This window comes from Labeo rohita, chromosome 21, assembly GCF_022985175.1.
Source record: "Labeo rohita strain BAU-BD-2019 chromosome 21, IGBB_LRoh.1.0, whole genome shotgun sequence".
Classification (NCBI taxonomy): Eukaryota; Metazoa; Chordata; class Actinopteri; order Cypriniformes; family Cyprinidae; genus Labeo; species Labeo rohita.
In genome coordinates this window covers 27,488,230-27,512,669 of record NC_066889.1, presented here as the reverse complement: position 1 = coordinate 27,512,669, position 24,440 = coordinate 27,488,230, and the positions used below count along the sequence as shown (strand labels likewise).

The window sequence follows — 24,440 nt, the reverse complement described above, 5'->3', positions numbered from 1 at the left end:
GATGGCCAGCAGCGAGTGTGCGGTACAGGAGAAATGTATACTTAAATACGCTCGCGTTTACAGGGCGGGACGTGCACTGGTCTGGATGTGGGTGTGTGGCCCATATTTAGATCTGAATCTGTATCTTTACAACGAGTTAAATAAGCTCTAAATTCATGCTGCTAAACATCCATGGCAAATTGTCAGGTTTAAGTGGTGGTTACGCATCCAAAATGCACATAATTAGAGGAAATGCTTAACGCAGTAAATTTCTAGACTTGTTTGTCCTCTGAACAAGCTAAACAGAAACTCAGAATGCTTAAAATGTTTGCTGTTATTCTTCATGCTTAAATTATTTAGCACAGAGCACGTTTCAGAGCTCTGCAGGTAGCAGCCAGGTCTCATTTGTTTTTTAACCCTAGGTCATGACTCCAGAAGTTAGCATCCCAGTCCCAAAAGTGTAGAATCTGAAACAATGTAATCCTAATATAAGTCAAGCTGTTATGCAACAGACATCCAATTATAAACTGCCTCAGTGATTGCCTCATTAAATATTCATGAGATTTGTACAGTCACGTGCTGTTCAGTTTCAGCATCTGAAAGAACTAGTCTGTTAATATGGCGCCTGCAACTCGTTTTCCTTTAATAATGTGATGTATTTCAGTGAAACACAATATGTGGAGGAAAAAAGAATGGACAGGACTTGATTTTATCCGACAACAATTGAGTGGATGGTGAAAAGTGTTTCTGTGATACAGGTGGTTGGAGGAGAGGATTGAAGGGCTGTATCAGTGACAGAGCAAGTTATTACATTTTGATGAAAGAATACAAAGACAAACAGTGTTTCTCTTTAGAATAATGATGAATCAGACTAGGAATCTGTATTAAGAAAAGTAAATGGGCTCAGTTTTGATTTCATGTTGACTTCTATATGTGAAGAAGTAATACAGATGAGGTCAAAAGTTTATATACACCTTGCAAAATCTGCAAAATATTAATTATTTTACCCAAAAAAAAGAGGGATTGTACAAATTGCATGTTATTTTTTAAATTTAGTACTGACCTAAATAAGATATTTCACATAAAAGATGTTTACATATAGTCCACGAGAAAATAATAATGACCCTGTTCAAAAATTGATCTTGACACTTTGTTGTTACCTGAATGATCCACAGCTGTTTTTATTTGTTTAATAATAGTTGTTCATGAGTCCCTTGTTTGTCGTGAACAGTTAAACTGCCTGCTGCATCCTTCAGGATGCACAAATTCTTTGGTTTTCCAGCATTTTTTGTGTATTTGAACCCTTTCCAACAATGACTATATGATTTTGAGATCCATCTTTTCATACTGAGGACAAATATGGGACTCAAATGCAACTATTACAGAAGGTTCAAACACTCACTGATGCTCCAGAAGGAAAAATTATGCATTAAGAGCCAGGGGTGAAAACTTTTGAAAAGAATGAAGATGTGTACATTTTTATTATTTTGCTTAAATATCTTTTTTTCATTTAGTACTGCCCTTCAGAAGCTACAGAAGATACTTACATGTTTCCCAGAAGACAAAATAGGTTCAATTTACACTGATCTTTAAATTCAAAAAGTTTTAACCCCCGGCTCTTAATGCATCAGGTTTCCTTCTGAAGCATGAGTGAGCGTTTGGATGATCTCAAAATCATACAGTCATTGTTGGAAAGGGTTCAAATACACAGAAATGTTCAAAAACCAAAGAATCTGTGGGACCTGAAGGATTTTTCCGAAGAACAGCGGGCAGTTTAACTGTTTAGGACTCATGAACAACTATCACTAAACAAAAAAACACAAGGGTGGATCATTCATTAACAACACAGTATTATGAATGGAAAAGAATGTAAACTTTTAAAAGCGGTCATTTTTGTAAATTCAACTATTATTGTCTCTTGTGGACTATATGTAAACATCTTTTATGTGAAATGTCTTATTCAGATCAGTACTAAATAAAAATAACATGCATTTTGTATGATTCCCCTCATTTTGCAGATTCTGCAAGATGTATGTAAACTTTTATTGAACCAGTATTTTACACGTTAAGACCATGTCTACAAGTTAACTGTATATTATGTTGCACCAGTATTTTACATTTTTGTCCACTGTATGTGTGTAGGGTGAACATTTAAATTTCTGGAAAGAGTTAAAAATATGTATTGTAATTGACTGATCGATTTAAATAGATAAAGTGTAATAAACATTTAACGTGTATTTTGGACTATCCACTAGTCTGAAAAAACTTTTTTTGCATGTTAGTGTCTCGCCTAAACCAATAAAGCAATTCTGAAACACAAAACATGAAACCTGGAACAAGACAATCCCGAGTTAATCCTGTCTTAAAATTGACCCTGGGTTAACATCTCGAAGTGTGAAAAGCCCATTGGTAGTCTAACCTTGGCAGGAGCCGAGGTGCCCCGGTGTGCCCTCCCACAAGGGGCGTTATGTACGGCGGCCGTGAAACCCGACACCCGGCGCTCGCCACAGCTGCTCTCCAAACTGCTATTTAAAAAAGGAAAAAGGATGAAACTTCCACTCCTGACTCCTCAAACCCCCCAAGCACCCAACATCCAGTAGCCGCTGTAGCTGTTGCCAACCCGGCATAAATGCCTACAGCACCCGGGCAGGACCGGACAGAATCGCCCGCGGATTATTCCCGTCGCTCCACGGGAGGGATTTATGGTGGTGTCGCGCAGCAGACCGGTGGGAGATCGCGCTCATTCCGCACAACGGTTTATCCGATGCATGAGACGACGGCTCGCGCTCTCGGCCAGCGACGCAGTCACGCAGATTAACGGATCAGGATTTTGACTGCCGGGACAAATGAATACAAATGAATTTAGCGACCCGAAGGAGAGTCCGCAGAACCTCTCGTCTGGTGGCAAAGTAAGTTTCAGTTTTACCTCACATCAGGTACCAGCAGGCACGCACGTCGGGCACCACCGTTCCCCGGTAACACCGGGGACAAAGAGCGCTTGGTGGCTGGATGTTTGCGCAGGGCGCGCTGGTTTGTGTGTGTTGGTGCCGGCTGAATGGGCGCTTGTTCGTGCGCGCCGCTCTACCTGTGTAGCTTGGCCAGCGTTCAGAACTGAACAGAAACAGATCTTTAACTGAAAGGCTCCAGGTGTACCAGCAGAGATGTGCTCGAGCCAGCTCTTTGCCATCGTTACGCGCAGGCAGCATAGGTTTCTGGAGAGGTCCAAGAACTCCAAGGTCAGTTTAATACAAACCTTTTGCGCACAGGCATAGAGCATATGGTCTTGGCTGTGGATCAGGTCTTTGGGTTCATTTCTAACTCTAGAAACGCAGGACGCGTTCTCGATTGTCAACAGGGATGGCAATCGTCCCGAATCTTCTGAACGATTCCGGTTCCTCTATGGTTCCTTTTCACTTTAATGCATTTGAGAAATAAATTAAATTACTATTTAATTACTTTATTTTAGATTTATAATACACGTCTCGCCTGTCAGTATTGGCAAGAGTTTCAATATTTCAGTGTGTATTTAAATAAATAACCTTCCTGCTCACATTTTATTCATTCATTAATTTAACATCAGCAACATCAACAAAAATGATAATGTGTTTGTTTATCAGCATGCTGTCTTTAGCGTGTTTGCTTCATTACAAGTCCAGTCGTGATTTGCGATTCACTCTAATTACCGCTCCGAAAGATTCAAGTGTTTTGATTCAGAGAACCGACTCGTATGATTCGCTGAATCGGACTACACCGGTCGCGCTGTAGATTTAGTATTGGTGCTGTAGTAGAGTGCAGGAAAATCTGTCATAGTAGTTTATTTAGCCTCAAGAACCGTTAACATTGTTGAACATCATTCAGTTCCGGTACTTTTTAAGCACTTGAAAGACGCGCTCTAGGTTCTTGACTGTTGAGTATTCGAGCCACTGGTGGAAACATGGAATTCTTGGACGTAAATAGGTTCTGTGTGCGTGTGTATTGGCCACTGAGCATCACAGTGCAAACCACACAGTGTTGCTAAACAAACAAAACTTCCGTTCCTCACACCCACAACCGCGGTGCTGATACCCGTGGTGCGAGTGGACGCATCACGAATGAATGAATGAATGAACACCTTCAGGTTGACAGAACAGCTAGATGTAATGAAATGTAAACAGAGAATCAACTGGGGAGTCCAGCAAAGTTCCAATTTGGAACATTCCAAGAAGGTTTTATGCAACATTCTATTATAGAACGTTCGACAGTGGTTATTTTTTTTTATCAAAAAATACGATTTATGGAACATCAAGGTTGTAAGAAACCAGCAAAAAATTACAGTGCTTATACAATAAAAAGTTTAAAGTGAGCTTTCCGTGATTTTAGACATGTTTATGGTGTGTTTTACCATTCTGACAACCATTATTCAACATATTTGATGATATCTACTCAAATGCATTGCACGAATCTGGTGTAGGAAAGCTACCAATAAAAATGAATGAATGAAAACGAAACTAGGGGAAAAGGCCATGAGTCAGTCTTGGACACCAACCGCTTGAATAACTTCCAGCAAACTTGAATGTGAAACAGAAGTTGTAGTGTGGTGATGCTATTCAAGTATAGACATCACATCATATCTATTTTCATAAAACAGTGTTATTAAACAAACGTGCCATCCTTCCGCTACAAAATCTAGTCCCTGAGGTGTAAACTGAAGCGCGCAGTGATACACACAGTAGCTGGTGAACAGGTGTTTCGTGTCATAGCTGTATCGAGTATTTTTGCCCTGCTGAAACGCTAAATTAACCAATCAGTTATCCGTTTTATAATTGTTTGTACGGTTTCTCTGCTTTAGTGCATCTTGTGCGGTCTCTTCTCCGCTCTCTACCGCTGTTCGTTTGTTTTCTGACGCCGGTGATCACTCCTGTAACTAGATCCCTTGCGCCTCCGCCGCTGTCCGCCAGGGTGCGCCCTGCATTACACCAACACAGGACCTGACAGGAATATAATCATTTGGGAGCCTCTGTAAGAGATATATTCTCGTTTCCTACATACATATTTAAATACGCCCAGATTGTAATACAAACTTGTATTTTGCCCCTAAATGTTACAGTGAAACAGAGAGAGAGGGTGTTGTAGAGCAGGGGTCAGGTTCTTCCTCATCAATGTCCATCACTGTGTGCCGAACGGAAGGAATTTTCCACTCCCCTATTACTGAAGGAAGAGAAAAAAAGAGAACGGTTGTTGTATGGGGCTTTTTAGTCGTCTGTGTACATAGTGTGTGTTGGTGTGTGTGAGTTTACACATTTGTGTGTACATGTGGTTGCTACCATTGAGAAAATTCCACTCACTAAATTACTCTGCAGGCCTGTAAAAGAAAAACCTGAGTGCTAAATGCACTATTAACACTACAAATACACTTTTACTTTAATGCAATAGACTTTTAATAAGCTTCTTATAATGAATATTTATTTGAATTGGTTGTTTTTCCAATTGGCAACGTCCTAATGGAAGTTTTGCCTGATTTTAATACATTTTGTGGTCAAGTTTGTATGGGAGCTTGTTTTTGGCATGGGATAAGTAAGTAAAAAAGGTAATTGCAACTTTTTATCTCCCAATTCTGACTGTTTTCCCTCAAAATTCTTTTCTTTTTCTCAGAATTGCAAGATATAAACTGAAAATAGCAAGATATACTTATAGTTTCTCCAAATTGGATGAGGAAAGGTCAAATGGTGAGGTAAATAGTTAAAAATGACCTTTTTTATATTTTTATTGCACAGCAGAAAAAGGATTCTATAGGTTAGTCCCTCAGACTTACACTTGTATTCGCTTTCTCTTCTAAAATCTGCGTTGGTTTTTAGGTAATAACTTTAGTTATTGGATATTTTAGCATCACTGAGGGATGGAAATCTGTCAGCTCAATTTTTCCCATGCAAATCTGTCACCAAAATCAAAATTTTAAATAAGTTTAGTTATTGCCATGTATAAATATTCACCCGCGCAGTGTTTATGAGACTCAAGAGATGTTTGACACATACATGAGTCATTTTCTGCAGCATACACACAATAGAAAGAGCACATTGAGCGGCGACACACACGCTGTTTCTCACTCGTCTGTTTGCGGTGGCTTACTAACTGTGAAGTCAGACTGGCCACTGTTTCTCCTGTTCTGATTGGCTGAGATACTCTGCGGCCAGACGCTTCGCTTCCTGACTCAGGTACGGGGATCCTGGGGGAGTCTAGGACCGCGTGGGTATGCGATAGATAAAAAGAGTGTGTGTTTTGTGGTCAGCAGGTAATGTTTAAAGCAGCTGTCAGGCGAAGGCGCTCACACAAACATGTCCGCAGACACGGTGGGGGTTTAACGCGCCGTCTATCCTGCCAATCATAATTGAAATCCTTCCCCTGCGAGTCACTTCCTCTTTCATGTGCCTGTGAAATCAGAGGTTAGGGATCAAAGGTCAAAGTTCAACAAGGTCAGTCTGGCAAAAAACTACATCTGAGGTTCCTTTGTGGTATCGTCACACATAAAGTGTAACAGTTTTGACTGTATAAGCATTGTTTGCTATGGTAAGCCAATAGGGTTTTACATTGGTCGTTATTAGATACTTTTATAGATTATTTCATATAGTCATCTGATGCTCACTTAAAGTTAATCTTTAAAAACATGAATCATTTCATAACACTGTTATATATATTCTTTAGCAAATGTCAAAATAAAAGTTTTTTTTTTTGTGCTGTACATTACCAGCCAAATAATTTGAAATAATTAAGGTTTTTATGTCTGTTCTTCTCACCAAAGCTGCATTTATTTTATTAAAAATACTGTAAAATCAGTAATATTGTTAAATATTATTACTATTTAAAATAAATGCTTTCAATTTAAATATACTTTAAAATGTAATTTATTTTTGTGATGCAAAGCTGAATTTTCAGCATCATTACTCCTGTCTAACGCATCACATGATCCTTCAGAAATCATTCTAATATGCTCATTTGCTGTTAAAATCAGTTTAAAACAGTGTTGTTTATTTATTTTTAGGATTTATCATTAATGGAAAGTTTGAAAGAACAACATTTTATTTGAAATCAGTTTTTTTTTTTGTAATACTATAAGCATCTTTACTGTCACTTCTGATACATTTAATGCATCCTTGCTGAGTAAAATATTAATTTCATTAAAAAATGAACTTGTAGCACTTTTTCAGTGTTTTATTTACGAGCAAAATAGTATAGATTGACTATTTATTAGTTGTTGGCTATAATGTAAAAATACATAAATACGTAAATCTTTAACATGCTGAGATGATTTTGTAAAATGCTTAACGTGGAAAATCCATTTTATCCATCTAATCCTCAGTGTATAACAGTAATTAAGCTCTGTACTAAATGTACTTCTTAAGTATACACTTGTGTGCATATTTTGACCTTTTTCCAAAAGAAAGAAAAGAAACCGAAAACACACAATGTTTTCATTCATTATAAACATGGAAATACATTTAACCGGCCGGCATCATCCATCGGTTTGATGGTTCGCTCCACACGCTCCGGAAAGATGGTGTTGCCAGTAAAATGTTCCACTTGTTTGGGACGAGGCCAGTTCAAGAAGCCTGAAATGTGTACCTCCATTGTAATGATGATGTTTTGACAAGTGGCTTCTGTTATGTAAAGGTCTGATTTAGCTGTGCTAGCCACAGAAATAGTGGAAATTCAAATGAGTAACTTTGTCCTTTTCTCTGTGTGTCTCTAGGAGAGCTCTTCTTCTGTGTATTCTACTTTACTGTACTTCTTTTGGACTCACCCAAGTACACTTTGAAGGTAAGACATGAAACAAAAGTATCTTTTATCTCAATGCACATGCATATGTGTGATTGCATTGGCATTATTAAATTATTGTACAGTAATAAAGTTTCATGTTCTTGCGCTTTCCGCTAAGTTTGGAAAGTTTTACGACATTAAACTTTATACCCTGATTCATGAAACTCAAAACACCCCTCTCTCTCACCTACGTATGAGTTTCCTTACCCGAATTGTACCTTTTCTCCTGCCAAATGTCTCTGAGTTCCAAGCACTTTTCCTTCAGTTAAGCATGTCCTATAACCCCTTTTACATGAATGAGTGTGTATGTGTGTGTGTGTGTTAGCGCGCGTCTGTTTTATAGACAGAATGACATCATGTTCCCACTTGACTGCTGAATCATGCTGATCTCTAGACAGCAACACACATGTGAAAAGGCCTGGGAATAAAGTTATGATAAATACACTCAATCAAACCAGAGATCACAGGCATTCAGATCCGTTCACATGACGGCAATGTGAGTTTACTGAGTTCATCAGCTGGCAGTTAAATCAATCTTAGAATGCATTGCAACAAGCTCAGCAGAAATTTTCATACATTGAAGAGAAATTTTGATTATAAAATCGCTGATATTTTTTAATGCTGCAAAGCATTAAAGCATTAAGATGCGTTAGTCTAGTCTTCTAGGAAGTACAGAATTCACAGTCTGCCATCTTTGTTCTTTGATGCTCAATTCTGAATACATGTTTTTTTTTTTTAGCCAGCCATGTGACTAATTACGCCTAAAAATGATGTCATGACAACACTGACTGTAAAGTACACAGCCTTAAAACCATTGATAGTCCGTCACACTTTTGCTGAATATTGATTGATCATATTGATATGAAACACATTCATTGACGCTTCATTCAGACAGTGTTGCATTGTGTGAATGAAGTAGTTTCTGCTGCTGTTCTCATACGCTTGGCCGTGTCCTGGCCTTGTGAAGCCAAATGCTGACCCAATTGAAACACACATACAAGTTCACTGCGATAAGATCACAAATTTTCCCTGTCAAAAGCCAGTTTTTAGCACTAGAGTTTTGGCATCAGGCACAGACACAGCTGTTAACTCGTTGCTGCGTTTTAGCCTCACAGGATGTTTTCCTGCTGGAATTTAACACACATGGCACAAAACTGAATTAGCACATTAAAATGATGTAATGTACTCCACAAGAGTACCTCTTGGCATGAAATCAGAATGAACGTTTTATGGCTTTAATGTGTTCGTCTGTGTTAGTCATTTAGATGCTATATCTGTCTATCTGTCTATCTATCTATCTATCTATCTCTCTATCTCTCTATCTCTGTGTATATAACGTGTGTGTGTGTGTATATATATATATATATATATATATATATATATATATATATATATATATATATATATATATATATATATAGTATGTATGCATTATATATTGTATAATGTTAATATAATGCCATATAAACATTACATAATATTGTGTGTGTTTTATATATATGTAAATACAATATGTATATATCATATATATAATTTTTATGTTTATGTATTTTTTTTATATTTATGTATTTAATTATATTTATATATGTATACATTTTAATATATACAAGAGAAATCTATTGTATTAACCATTTTATTAATTAATCTGCCAAACGATTAGTTACGATTCAAAATAAGTTTATGTTTACATACATACGTGTGTACTATGTATATTTATTATGTATATATAAATACACATACATGTATATATTAAGGACAAATATGTTATATTTATATGTAAAATATTTAGATTTATAATATAAATTATAAGTGTTTACATACAATACATACAAATATTTATTTTTAAATATATACATATGTGGGCCAAAGATGAAAAAGGGTTTAAGCATGAAAACAATGTGTAATACTGCTTTAAATTGTTGTTATTTAAAAAAAAAAAAAAAAAAGTTTTCTGTTTAATTTAATTGCATTTTTTAATTGCAAAAAATAAATATCATACATTTTTCCCTAATTTACAGAGGACACCCACTAAAATGCCATTTAGAATAACATTCTTGTCAGGCATATTTACAACAAAAGTAAATTTATGACATTAAAAAATGAATTACTTTCACCCCAAAACACTGATTAGTTGTATGTCTTTATTTTCAAAATTTGCCACTATCCTAGGTTTTGCCCATTTGTCAGTAAGAATTTTTTACTCATTTAAAACACAATATAGTTTATTTTGCTCCTTCTTTTTGTATATTTTAACATGTATTAATATGTCCAAATGTTAATGCGTATATGTGTGTATTAAGATGTTTTTGGGTTTGTGTTGCAGATGTGGACGTGTTGCAGCGGTTGGCTCTGCGTGCTGAGCTTGGTTCTCGCGCCGTTCCCGCTGGCGTCATCTCCCTCCGCTCTGGAGTCATCCTTACAACACGGGCACGAGTTACAACGGCGACCCGCTCCGTGTTCCCACCAGAACTCTTCTGGAACTGCACTATCGTCCTGAGCGTCCGATCTCACCGCTTAAACTCAGCCTATCTCTTCTCCGTCCTATCCGGGCATCGGATTCAGCTCGGGCTGGAAATTTCGCCCGGCAAGCTAACGCTTCACGCCGGCCCCGGGAATACGGCGGTCTTCCCGTACGACCTCCACGATGGGCGCTGGCATCATTTAGCTTTCGTTTTAAACGGCCAATCAGTGACCCTACACTCTCCCTGCTCGGAGAGCGATGGCGGAGTTACGCAGAAACTCCCCGTACTTCCCGAACGCCTGAACCCTCGTGGAACCTTCCGCTTGGGCGGCACCAGCGCTTTGCTTCCGGGTGTGGTACCCTTCGAGGGAGCGGTTTGCCAGTTTGATGTAGTGCCCTCGGCACAAGCGCAGCAGAACTACTGCAGCGCCATCCGCAGGCAGTGCAGAGAAAATGACACCTACAGGCCAGCGCCTCCCGCTCTACTTCCCCTCCCATCCCGACACGCCCCACCACTATTGGCCCACACTTTACCACCTAATCGCACTTTCACTTTCACTCCCACTAATTTCCTTTGGACTTCCATAAATGGCGCAGGAGGGTCTTCTGCTGTGAGAACGAGCGATGGTGTACGACCAAAACCCACGTCTACCACACCTCCACCCCTTTCCTTGATGCAAACGGGACTTGAAGCTCCTTTATCAGGGGGATATTTAAATTCTGTCACCCCCAAACCCACTCTCAGGACACCCAAAAACCCCAAGCCGACTGCCTCAAAGCCTGCAGCAGTCCGGCTTACCCCTACAAAACCAGATGGATCCAAACCCAGTCCAGGAAAAACATCTACAAAGCTTAGTGCAACAAAGCCTTCTGGACCAAAGCCCACAAATGCTCGACCTACTTCTTCCAAACCTGGAAGTTCAAAAACAACTGCTCCCAAACCTACACCACCGAAACCTTCCAAACCAGCAGCTGCAAAACCCACAGTAAAGAAACCAACTCTTGCTCCAAAGCCCACCAAGATCAACCCAACGAAGGATACTTCTACTGGTGCTCAACCTGTCAATCCTAACAAGAAACCCAACACCAGTCTAAAACCGTTATCCGACCCAGAACCGACCGCCCCCAAAAAACCCTCGCCAACCAACAAAAAGCCACTCCAGCCCAAAACCAGCACTCAGCGCTCACCCCAAACCACACTCCCAACCTCAAAATCCACCGCCGCCCCAAACCCTACAACCAAAAAAACCCTTCCGACCCCTAAATCTGCTCCGTTCACCACCGCTGCACCCAACAAACCTCCAAAAACTCTGGAAACCCCCAAAGTCAATCTTGACAAGCCAAAAACACCTGTCACACCAAGCACTCCAAGGTTTGCTGTCCAATCTGTGACCGTCCCAGATTTCAACGATTTCCAGAGCTTCGAGGCAGATCCGACGTTCCATTCGCTTCTGGTTGGACCGCCAGGACAAAAAGGAGACCCTGGGAATACGGTAAGTGAGCTGCATTGTTTGTGTCTGTGTAGTGCAGGGATAAGCAACGTCGGTCCTGGAGTGCTGATGACCTGCAGAGTTTAGTTCCAACTCTAATCAAACACACCTGTACAAGCTAATTAAGGTCTTCAGAATTACTAGGGTTACAGGCAGGTGAAGGTTTTTTTTAGGTTTGGAGCTAAAATCTGCAGGATATCAGCACTCCAGGACCGACGTTGCCTATCCCAGGTGAATTGCATTATGTCAAATTTGAGTTTGTTGGTAAAAATGGGCATATGTGCAGATATAAATTTTCATGCCACCCATAGTTTGGGTTCCCAAACTTTTGCATACCAGTGTATTTTGTCTGTCCGCACTGAAAGTGTACATGCTACATAACGCATAAACATCCAATCAGATTTGATATTAAAAGTACATTTAAATTTGGAGCAAGATTTTTGACCAATGAAATTTCCCTGTGGGCGGGTCTATCTTGCATGGTAGAGTACAAATTAAATCCAACTAGCTGACTAAAAGTCCCATTGCTGGTTGGACAAATTAGGACAAATAAACATGGAAGCATGGAAGATATATCTTTTATGAACGTGATGTAATATTTTTTTAAGTAATGGAGTGCATATTGATAATTGAGGTGTCTTTTTTTTCCCTTGCTGTTTGAAAGTGTTTGAAAGTCTCTTAGGCTAATCAAGGCTGCATTTATTTAATCAGAAATACAGTAAAAACACTAATAATGTAGAAGATTGTCATTCAAAATAGCTGATTTCTATTTGAATAGATTTAAAAATGTAATTTATTGCTGTGATGCAATGCTGAATTTTCACCATTATTACTCCAGTCTTCACTGTCACATGATCCTTCAGATTCAATCATTCTAATATGCTGATTTGCTGCTTAAGAAACTTTTATTATTATCTCTGTTGAAAACAGTTGTGTCTGCATATTTGTGACCCTGGGCCACAAAACTAGTCATAAGTAGCACAGATATATTTGTAGCAATAGCCAACAATACAGTGTTCTCTTATGCCAAAAATCATTGGGATATTAAGTAAGGATCATGTTCCATTTAAGATATTTTGTAAATTTCCTACCGTAAATATATTAAAACTTAATTTTTGATTAGTAATATGCATTGCTAAAAACTTGTGCACAACTTTAAAGGTGATTTTCGTAATAATTTGATTTTTTTTGCACTCTCAGATTCCAGATTTTCAAATAGTTGTATCTCCAAATATTGTCCTATCCTAACAAACAAGTAGAAATAGAGAAATATATGTTTTTTGGATTTATATTGGTTTAGAATGGATACAAAAATTGCAGTGTAGTTTATATAAACATTTGTGCATGTGAGTTCGTCCTCCTCTCATGTTAGTGTTTTCTTGCATCACTTTGCGTTTGAAAGCCATTGAGCGATGTGCTTTTAAAGCGGGGTCAGAGGTCAGGGGAAGCAGTGAACATTTTATCAGTCACCCAGGCACTCACACCAAACTTTACAAGCGGAGAATCCCATTTCATCCATGGAAAACTAGGCATGGGATTGCAATCAGATGAATCAGAAACTCTTGAGCCACCTTGTTTAAGAGCCCAAATTTCAAAAGCAACCATCTGACCTGTGACCCAAAAACAAACAAGGATAAGTGAGTTATTGCAAGTGTGTTAAAATGAGCCGACCGTATTTCAAAAGCAGGACTGCGACGTCTTTGGGGAAAAAACAGTGATTTCGAGCAAATCTCTTGGGAACGGTTTAGTTAACAAGGATGTTCAAAGTTAGTGATGACATCATCCGTCTAAATACTCAGAGGGCATTTTCCTAAATAGCTGGCTAAACGACCCACGTGTTGAAGAATGACCTGTTTTAGCTTGTGTCTGTTTATGTCTGCACATCACTGTGGTTACCTTTGTGTAATTCGGTGCGACTCACAGGTATGTGTGTGTGTGTAGCGCCCAAGAGAATGTTCTCTGTCATTACCGGAGGATAATTACCCAAAAGCCCCCATCATCCACTATAAAGGCACATTCAACAGGTACTCCACTAAAACACCAGGAACACACCCGGCGATTCTCTCAATTACACATGCACACGCGCTCTTAGTCTGCAATTATTCACAGCCTTGAGCTGCAGTACACAGTTTACTTGAAGATAATGAGGTGTAGCCACTATCTTTAGCATTACTTAAATATACAATAACCCCAAAAACATAGTTGGCGTCACGCTCACAAGCTCTGTTTAGAATGAAATACTACTACGTGCTGACTACTGTGCATGTGTGTGCTCTTTACTGCCTACTAATTTTAAAAATTAGCAAGACACTGGGTGAAATAGGAGTATGCTGTCATTGTCATTACTGTTGCAGTGTTATTTTAGTATTATTTACATATTATAGTATTTATTAATATGAATATTTTTCAACATTTTCATGTAATATTAATTGTTTGTTTTTTCTTTTTATTTTAGTATAATTTTTTAAATGTATGTGTTTTATTAATATTATTATTAATATTATTATCTAAAATATTACTCTTTAGGTTTATTTTTTTTTCATTTTAAGTAATTTTTTTAATATTATTATTTAGGTTTAATTAATTTCTATTTCAGTTTTTGTTTAATTTATTACCAGTAATTTTAGTGATTCAAATTAAAGTGTTTTTCTTTTAAATATTACTGTTTAGTTTTAATGAATTTCTATTTTAGGTTTAGTTTTAGTTTATTAGTAATTTTAGTGACTCAAATTAGTTTTATTTTATTTATTTTTTTTATTTTACTATTTAGGTTTAATTAATTTCTATTTCAGTTTTAGTTTATATATATATATATATATATATATATATATATATATATATATATATATATATATATATATATATATATATATATACATATATATATATATATACATATATGTATATGTGTATATATATATATATATATATATATATGTATATATATATATATATATATACATACATATATGTATATATATATATATATATATATATATATATATATATATATATATATATATATATATATATATATATATATATATATATATATATATATATATATATATATGAATTTTTCTACTTCAGTTTTATTTTGTATTTTAATACCAGTTAATAATTTTAGTGATTCAAATTAAAGTATATATATATATATATATATATAGGTTTAATTAATGTTTTATTTTTAATTTTCTATCAGTTTTAGTGCTTCAACTTACATTTATTTATTTCATAGGCATGCCACATTTTTATTTAGTCTGTCATCATTTTATTTTATTTCCACTTTATTTCAATTAATAAAAATATATTTGATTGATTAGGTAACAGTAGTAACTCTGATGTGTTGCATGTTTTTAAGTTACTTTGCATTTTTCATCTAAAATTATTTTAATATTTTAATTTTTCCACTTAAATTAGTTAATAAAAAGGCATTGTTTTAGATTTAGTTAACTACAGTAACCCTGGTATGTTGCGTAAGTAATTTAGCGAGGGATGTCTGAGTAACTTGCATTTTTAATCCAAAAGTATCTTAAGTTTCTTCAGTTAAGTAATAAGTCAAGAAAAAATGCTAAATATTGCTGCTGGTATTATTTCAGATTCATTCAGCACACTGTAAATGGAGGCTGTATTGGTTTGTTTGATGCAGTAGCAAATGTAGTAGGTCATTTGGGTCATACTGTGCACAAAGTACTGCACACTGCAGAAATATCAAATAGTGTAGTATGGTAGCATGCTGTTTGAACTCAACTTGAAAGGACTGTTGCATGATGGGAGTATCTGGGTGTTCATTCAGGACTGGTGGTTGGAGGGTTGGTGGGGGTCTGTGTGTACATGTATGTGGGTGAGAAAGCCCCATCCCCCCTCCTCCATCAACAGAGCCATAGATCTGCAGCTCTGAGATTCCTAACATAAACACACACAGCAGCTCACACACTCATCTTCTGTGAGAGCCGCCCGTGCTCAATGAAGGCTTTCATCCTGTGCCGCGTGGCACTGTGCTGGGGGCGGAGGACAGAAAACCCAACTGATCCACTGTTTCAGCAACTATGCTAATATATATGATACTGCTTGACCGATAGAGCTGGGAGAAATTACCGGAAGAACCATGATATTTTTGGCCATTTGATATGTTTATGCTCTGAAATGGCTTGAAGCTGGTTTTTTGAAACTCTTTTTGTAAGTTTTTTGTTGGCAAGAAAATAGTTTTACTAAGTATTTTGATAGAATATATGTTGCAAAAATATTATAAGACATTTTTCCTAGAAATGTTAGAATGTTAAAATGTTTATTTTATAGTTAATTTCTATCAATCCAAAAATAGTTTTGTATAAAGTATTAATTTTATTAATATGCATATTTTAAGATATTTTTATTATTTTTTAATTTTTTTATAAATGTTTATATTGATATATGATTATATTAATTAATATTATATTAATATATTTATTTATATTTATACAATATATTTTCTAAATATAGATACATATTGCAAAAATTTTAGAAATAATTTATGTACTTTTATAAACAATTAATAAATGTTAATTGTATAATGTTTATTTTATAAATAAATTATATTAATAAGTTATACGTTTTTGCTTGTTTTATAAATATAAATGTATATGTATATATATATATATATATATATATATGAAATATATATAAGAAATATAAGAAAATGTAAATGTTTAATTTTTATACCTAAAATACTGAAATACAAAAAAAATCTGCAAGAAAGAGTATGTGATGTCATTTCAGAGATTATTTTGATAGAATATATGTAGCGAACATATTTTAAGACATTTTTTACTAGAAATGTTAGCATGTTAGAAATGTTTATTTTACAGTTAATTTATATAAATAAAATATGTTTTATATATAAAATATTTATTTCATTAATATACGTATTTTAAAATATTTCATAATTTATTATTTTTTTTTATATGAATATATTATTATTACTATTATTATATATTGTTGTTGTTGTTATTATATTAAAATATTTATTTATATTTATACTGAATATTTTCTAATTATACATATGCATATTGCAAAAAATGTTACAAATAATTTATGTACTTTTATAAATAATTAATAAATGGCAATTGCATAAATGTTTATTTTAGAATTTTGTGAATATAAATATAATATTTAGTGAATATTATACATATATAATATATAAAATAATGTTATAAAAATGTGTTAATAAATAAGTATTTTTTATTTAAGAAAAAAAAATATTTGACTGAATATTTTACACAAACAAAATCATTTAATTTTGTACTAATTTAGTAAAGTGGACTGTTCTAAAGATGAGAAATTATATTAAAATATTTATGTTATTTTCTTAGTGCTGTCATACTCATAATGGGGGCACAAAACCAGCCAGATTGCGCAGTTTTAGCACTGTAGGATTGTGGGATTGGTACATACCATCAAAGCTGCAGAAAAGAACCACAGGGACTTTTTCCTAAACACACACACAGTGGGATACAGGATCTACAGGTCTTCTGTAAGCCTAGAACTCATTATCAGAAAAAGGAAATTCCCTCGAATGACTTCCTGTTTCCTCTTCGCTGTTTAGTTTTTAAACAGAGCCTTGCAGCACTTTTAGCACACTTGTGCAGTGAGAGTGTTTGATTCATAAGAGCGCTCTTGTGTTTTGTAGGGAATCCCGGGACCTCCAGGGAAACCAGGGCAGCCGGGGCTAAGAGGACCTCGGGTGAGTGTATGTATGTGTGTGTGTGTGTGTGTGTGTGTTAGACTAAAAGAGCCTTTGACCTTTGACCTCAGATATAAACAGGAAGTGTGTAAAATGCAGAGCCTTATAAAATCTCTCACACACTGTTCGCTCCAGTGTATTTGTGCTTTATTGGTTCTTTTAGTGTGTGTGTCTGTGTTTTGTCTGGTCAGCAGGTCGAACTGACCTCAGAACAATACACAAACCACCCCTCCGGATCTGTCTGTCCTATTCGCTTTCACACTCGTTCATTTGCTCTTTCTCATTCCTGTTTGTCTGCTTTGTCATTTTTGTGTGTTTTATGAAATTATTAATGGAGCTACAATATCACGACTAAAATTGCACATAGTTTTTTGCAATTTGGCATGTAGCTCATCCCACATATTTATTTATTTATTTATTTATTAGTTATACCATTAACCACACAATTGTTGTGCCAGAGTTAATAAAAAATACAATACAGTTTAATATATTATTATTCAACATCAATTGATACATTCATAAATGAAATATTCATTATTTTATAAATATAAATATTTATAAAATATTTTGTAAATTGTTTTAGAAATAATTTATATCAGTAAACAACATGCTAATTTTATACATAATTCATATTAATTGATAAAATATCGCTTATTTTAAAAATATAAATATTTGTCACACATTTTATGAATATTTATAAATAATTTATGTTAATGTCTAAAATATAACTTACAGTCGCTGGGCAGGATGTTGTCAAATAAAATAAAACTTACAAAGAGTGTGCAATATATCATATATTATATTTCATATATAAGTCAGATCAGTGATAATGTAACTGATTTGTCATAAGCCATATTTTAAGAAATATGTATTTATTTTACAGATCATTTATATTAATAAATTAAATATTGTTATTTATTAATATGCATATAAAAATATTTTATACATTTACTTATTTTATAAATCTTGTAAATAAAGTATATTAATACATGAAATATTATTTTATACTTATATGAAATAATAAATATTGCATAAATATTTATGCAAGTTTCGTTTGTGTTATTGTACATAATTTATAATAATACATAAAATATTAATTACAGTCTGTGGGCAGGATGTTATATAAAAAGTACATTAGTACAATACAATACAGTAAATAAATAAATGAATGTACATGCAGTATATAACACATTATATTCCATATACAAATCCAGAGCAGTGATCACATAATTGAATTGATCTAAACCATATTTTAAGTTTAATAAAAAAAAATTGCAAAACAAAATGTTTTGCATCCTCTAAAGTGAGCAGGTACTAAATTAAAAATTTCTGCCGTATTTTAAATATTTTAGAGCAGTATTTTGGAATATTTTACACAGATGATTTGTCATTTTTGGGTGGTCTGTTCCTTTGACTAAAGACTCCTTGTGAAGAATCTTCTAGCACAATCAAACAGAGACCTATAGAGCCATGAGACTTTGTTTGAACTTTGACCTTTGTTGACAGGATGGCATGGGTGCGAGGTGTTGTTTTAGCAACAGTAGTCAACATGTAGTGTGCATGCGTCAGAGGACCGCCGCAAGGTCACGCTGTTGTGTGTGTGTGTTAAGTATTTTAGAGCATGCGTTATAAAGTCTGACTGCTAGGCCTTGTTCAGCCGGCACCCTTTTCATGTTAAATGTGTATGTTATTTGTGTGTGTGTGTGTGTGTGTGTGTTTTGCTTGTTAGAACAAAGAAGACTTTCATTGAAGTCAGCCTACACTGTTTGCGCTTTCTTTTCACTCTCCTCAATCTTTGCTTTTTCTTACTACAAGTTAAGAAGCCTCTTATTGTCACCAAGGCTGCATTTATGTACCCAAAAATACAGTAAAAACAGTAATATTGTGAAATATTTTTATAATTTAAAATAACTTTTCTATTTGAATATATTTTAAAATATAATTTATTTCTGTGATGCAAAGCTGAATTTTCAGCATCATTACTCCAGACTCCAGTGTCACATGATCCTTCAGAAATCATTTTAAAATGCTGATTTGCTGCTCAAGAAACATTTATGAATATTATCAGTGTTGAAAACAGTTGTGGTTCTTTTTGTAGAAACTTTGATCAATTTTTCAGGATTCTTTGATGAATAGACAGTTCGAAAGAACAGCATTTACTTGAAATAGAAATCTTCTGTAACATTATAAATGTCTGTACTGTCGCTTTTAAACTTAATGGATCCTTGCTTAATAAAAGTATTAATTTCTTAAAAAAAAAAAAAAATCTTACTGACTCCAAATAGTACATTTCACAGTATGCAGTATTCCAGTTGCTAAAATATTATGAAGATAATTTTTACTAATATATTTTAGAAATGTTTATATATTTTATAGTTAATTTATATTAATGAACATATTTATTTTACTAATATACATATTTTAAAATATTTTAAATAATTTATATAATTTTAAATAAATAAATAGAAAGTTATTTTGTAACATTGTATTATTACTGTCACTTTTGATTGGTTTAGTCCATCTTTGTTAAATAAAAGTTATCTTAAAAAAAAAAAAAAAAAAAAACTTTCAGACCCAAAACTTTAAAATAGTAATGTATAATATGAACAGTTCATATTCACTCCTTGTATATAAATAAATATGAATGCAAAACATTTTATATTATAAAGACAATTTATTTTATAGTTATTTTATAATTAATTTATATTAATGAAAAATTATTTTACTAATATGCGTATTTTAGAATATTTTGTGAATTTTGATTTATTTTATAAACATTTATATGAATACATCTTAATATATTTATGTTTATAAAAATATTTGTTTGCGGAATACTTTATAAATAATTTATGTAATTTAAAATAAATAAATAGAAAGTTCAGAATTTATTTTAAATAGAAATCTTTTGTAACATTGTATTACTGTCACTTTTGATTGGTTTAATCATTGAACTTAAAACTTTCAGACCCAGTCTATATTCACTCATTATATATAAATAAATATGAATGCAAAACATTTTATATTATAAAGTCAGTTTTACTAATATATTTTAGATATGTTAATTTATGTTTATATAGTTAATTTATATTAATGAAAATATTTATTTTACTAATGTGCATATTTTAGAATATTTTATGAATTTTGATTTATTTTATAAACATTTATATAAATAAATAAATCTTGATATATTTATTTATATTTATAAAAATATTTTTCCTTTTATTTCCTTAAATAAATAAATAAATAGAAAGTTCAGAATAAAAAAAAAAAAACATTTTTGAGTGTTTTTTGAGTGTTTATTGATACAGACAATTAATGTGAAAGTGAATCCCATTTTATTGAATGTCTGGGTGCAAATCAGAGACTTGGCTCTTTTTATTCTCATGTGTTTAATTGAATATTAGCAACAAAATAATATTCAGTATTCCAGCAATATTCAATGTATCACACAGCCACACAAATGCTGTTGTTTTTACAAACATGCATTGCTTTTGTTTTGTTTTCATGCATGGTATCACTTGACCTGTTGGGTTTATTTATGGACTATTTCCCTCCAATAACATCCATTGACCTTGACTCTCACTGTGACCTTTGACCTCAGGTGGGAAGTCGTTTAAAATAAGAACAAGGTCAGGGTCGCTTGAAAGGTCAAAGTCAAATGAAGCTACGAATTTGCTTCTAAAAAAAAACACATAATGCCCAAAGCATACTTAAATATGCAAGCATAAGAAAACACAACCATCAAACTAGACAAGACTGCAGTTGGCACAGTTGCTTTCTCAGCATGGCCACAAGGGGTGCATAAAAAGTTTCTGTAGTGAGTAGGTGAAATGCATTCAGTTTTGTTTAATCATTCATTCCTAATATGTCTATTGTTTGTATGTCATTTCCTGTAGGGACCCCCAGGGCCACACGGCAAGCCAGGTCGACCCGGTCCACCAGGGTTGAAGGTAAAAACCAACTCGCCCACATTTACCGTCAGATAATCCGCAGATAATCTGCTCTGCTCGTCTTTCTCAGTTTGGCCTTCTGTTATACTCATCACCGCATCGGTACTATTGGGCTGCGTACAGAACCCTGCGGACAATATTTTGGAAACCCAGCCACACACATGTACACACACACAAACCCTTTGATTTATTTGAGCCCAGCAGGTAGTGGAAATCTTTCCCATGATAGAGAAAAGAGTGTTTGTGTGGTGCAGTGTAGCTGTAGTATTAAACATGGGTTATAAACCAAAACCACTAAACATGCTTCCAAGTTAGGTGTGCGTGTGATGGCCTGGTGTGTGATTGGTCCACTTCTTTCATCCCTGTAAACACTATAAAGGTGGTAAACAGCCAAGGAACCCAGCGGGGAGTGTGTTTGTGTGATTGCATGGTCTCTGCTTTCTGTGTTTAATTATTTCAAGCGGCCTTTGAAGACAAACGTGGTTAAGGTGCAACGGCCTGGAGTCAAACGTCCCACATGTTCACACTCTCTTTGTGTCTGTGACACACACATGTACATGCACACACAAATTCATAATTACTGTAATATATGGGCCATTCTAGAGAATTGGTTAAAAGTCGGAGTTGGAAGCATCTTAAAAAAAGTCTTTTGTATCCGTATTTGTCACTACCGAAACACAGGAATATATAATTTCATTAGAAGGGTTATATTGACCTATTAAGGTTTTGTTTACATCTACCTTGTAAATATATTTTATTACATGAAGTGTACATGAAGAGATGTACACACGTAAAAACTAAATGTTATGAAATGACACCCAAAAAAAAAACAATGATGTCACTACTGAAGCGTCACCTATCCACTCACCATGTAGCTATGAGAGCGAGTTTAAAAACAACAATGGAATAAAATGCCAAATTGAAATTTAGGGGTTAGGGTTCAGGACAGCCACCTCCCAATTAAAATACCCCCACAATGATGCTTTTATATTAAGCTTACTGATATTTTAAATATTATTCTGCATTTCAATAGATAATAGAAGCATCTTAGTAAACATCTAAGATTTGAATTCTTAAATGCTTTCTAAATGTGCTTTTATAAAACTCAAAATGGTTGAAATAACAGCCTTGCTTTGATCCGATTAGCGTCTTTAAACAACTGGGCCTTATATGGCAAAAAGTTTTACATTTACTTCAGTCAATTTTAACTCCATCTCTTGTTTCTCTGTTGTTCTTTCTCTCAGGGGAAGAAAGGAGACCCTGGACTCTCTCCTGGAAAAGCACCGAAAGGAGAAAAAGTGAGAAAATACATTCATTTGTTCTGATGCACATACTTCGGTATTAGCAATAAGGATCTTTAAGCATGTAAACGTTACAGCAGCAACATTAGCATCTGCTCTCTATGGGTTCCTGTGGCAGTACTGGACTGTTTGTGCCTCATGTTTACTGTCTGTGTTTGTAGGGAGACGTTGGTCTGCTTGGCCCCGTTGGTTTAGTCGGGCCGGAAGGCCGTAAGGTAAGACATTTTGAAACTCTTGAATCATTCTCCCGTTATTTCTCAACATTAATGTTGCTGTCCACTTGCTGGGTGACATTAGCGCAGATGTTTGCCGTTTTGCTTACCAGACCCACGCAAACACTCTGAAGCGCTCTCCCACTCGCTCTCCCTCACTGTGTCTCCCGTTGCCATGAAAACCCACTGTAAACATCAGAGGGAATCCCCGATGAGTCGTCTATCACTCCTTTATGCTCCGCGCACACACACGTCAAACGAGGCTATTGAGAGCCAGTCGTTCACCATGAGTAACTCTCTTTGTTATGACCGTTAGTGTCGCGTCTCAGCTGTGCATGATTACAGTAAGTTTAGACTCTGCCAGGCGCTTTAGTGAAAGCAATAGTGCTTACAGCCTTGTGTGTGTGTTTGCATTGGAAGGATCTAGCAGAGGGATCTCTGGAAAAATCCTGTAGTGGATTCCTGTATACATGTGCTTTAAACGATGGTCGTGAACATGCATGTGTTATGTCTATAGCTGCAACAACTAATGAAAACAAAGTCAATTATAAAAGTTGCTGACAGTAAGTGTCATTATTAATTCTTTATGCAACTAGTCATTTCAGACCCAGTGCAAATTTTAATGCACACATACACAAAAGAGTTGTGGCATGTCTGTATATGTGGTTTAGTCTGTGTGCACGTGTGTTTGTGAATACCTGGCAGGCTGCGCGGCGGTCCATGTGCTTTGTGTTACGTGTCTGTGGGTAGAAAAAGAGACATCAGAATGTAAAGCAGAACCACTGGAAAAACGGACAGCAGCACGACATGAACGAGTCAATGAAAGGGATGAATGTGGGTATGATGGAACGCAATAATAAGCCAATGCAGCCTGTGATTCTTCAGAGGGGCCAGACAGATTAAGCAGCTGATCCAGTACAACCTTTAACACAGATTCAACTGTAAACAGTAAAAGATGTTTTAGAGCTGAACAACTAGACTGTGGGTAAACAACACAACTTCTTAGAAAGATTTTTCATGTCAGCATAATGATTTTTTTTTTGATAAAATTATTCTATAGGATCCTTTTAAGTATTTATAACAAAAAAAAATTGTTTGTTGTAAATGTACTGTAGATATAAGTGTTTAAATGCTTGTAAATGTAAAACAAAGATCAATGGTACATGTGTGTGGCTGTTTGCTGGAATGTGGAGGTAGAGGGAGGAATTAGAGCTGGGTTTCCCACAAACAAACGTAATGGAAGAAACAGACATCTCTCAAATGCTGAGTGTGACAGGATAGATTTCACTGGTTTGGCAGAGAAGAAAGTGCGTGTGTGTTGTAGTTTTATGTTCTTATTTACATTTCTCTTTAGAATGATGATACTTGACGTTAATTTGTTTCTGTCTGTCTGTCTGTCTGTCTGTCAGACTGTCCAGCTATCTGTCTGTCTGTCTGTCTGTCTGTCTGTCTGTCTGTCTATCTGTCTATTTATCTGTCCTGTCTGTGTTTGTTTGTCCATCTATCTGTCTGTGTCTCTGTCTATCTACCTATT

General features: G+C 35.0%; 1 protein-coding gene across 4 annotated transcripts in view; it reads left to right on the top strand.

Annotated features, from left to right (window-relative positions):
• Positions 1 to 2,524: 2,524 nt before the first annotated feature.
• col27a1a (collagen, type XXVII, alpha 1a) overlaps positions 2,525 to 24,440 on the top strand; it is a 66,988-nt gene continuing 45,072 nt past the window's right edge. For 2 of the 4 annotated variants that reach the window (XM_051093665.1, XM_051093663.1), the window contains exons 1-7: positions 2,525 to 2,888; positions 7,703 to 7,770; positions 10,094 to 11,724; positions 17,390 to 17,443; positions 21,340 to 21,393; positions 22,638 to 22,691; positions 22,856 to 22,909. In XM_051093665.1, the coding sequence (XP_050949622.1) occupies positions 2,836 to 2,888; positions 7,703 to 7,770; positions 10,094 to 11,724; positions 17,390 to 17,443; positions 21,340 to 21,393; positions 22,638 to 22,691; positions 22,856 to 22,909 (1,968 nt within the window). In that variant the 5' untranslated portion in view covers positions 2,525 to 2,835. Of the gene's footprint in view, positions 2,889 to 7,702; positions 7,771 to 10,093; positions 11,725 to 17,389; positions 17,450 to 21,339; positions 21,394 to 22,637; positions 22,692 to 22,855; positions 22,910 to 24,440 lie in introns of all 4 variants that reach the window. The other 2 variants (XM_051093664.1, XM_051093662.1) reach the window with 1 other exon arrangement.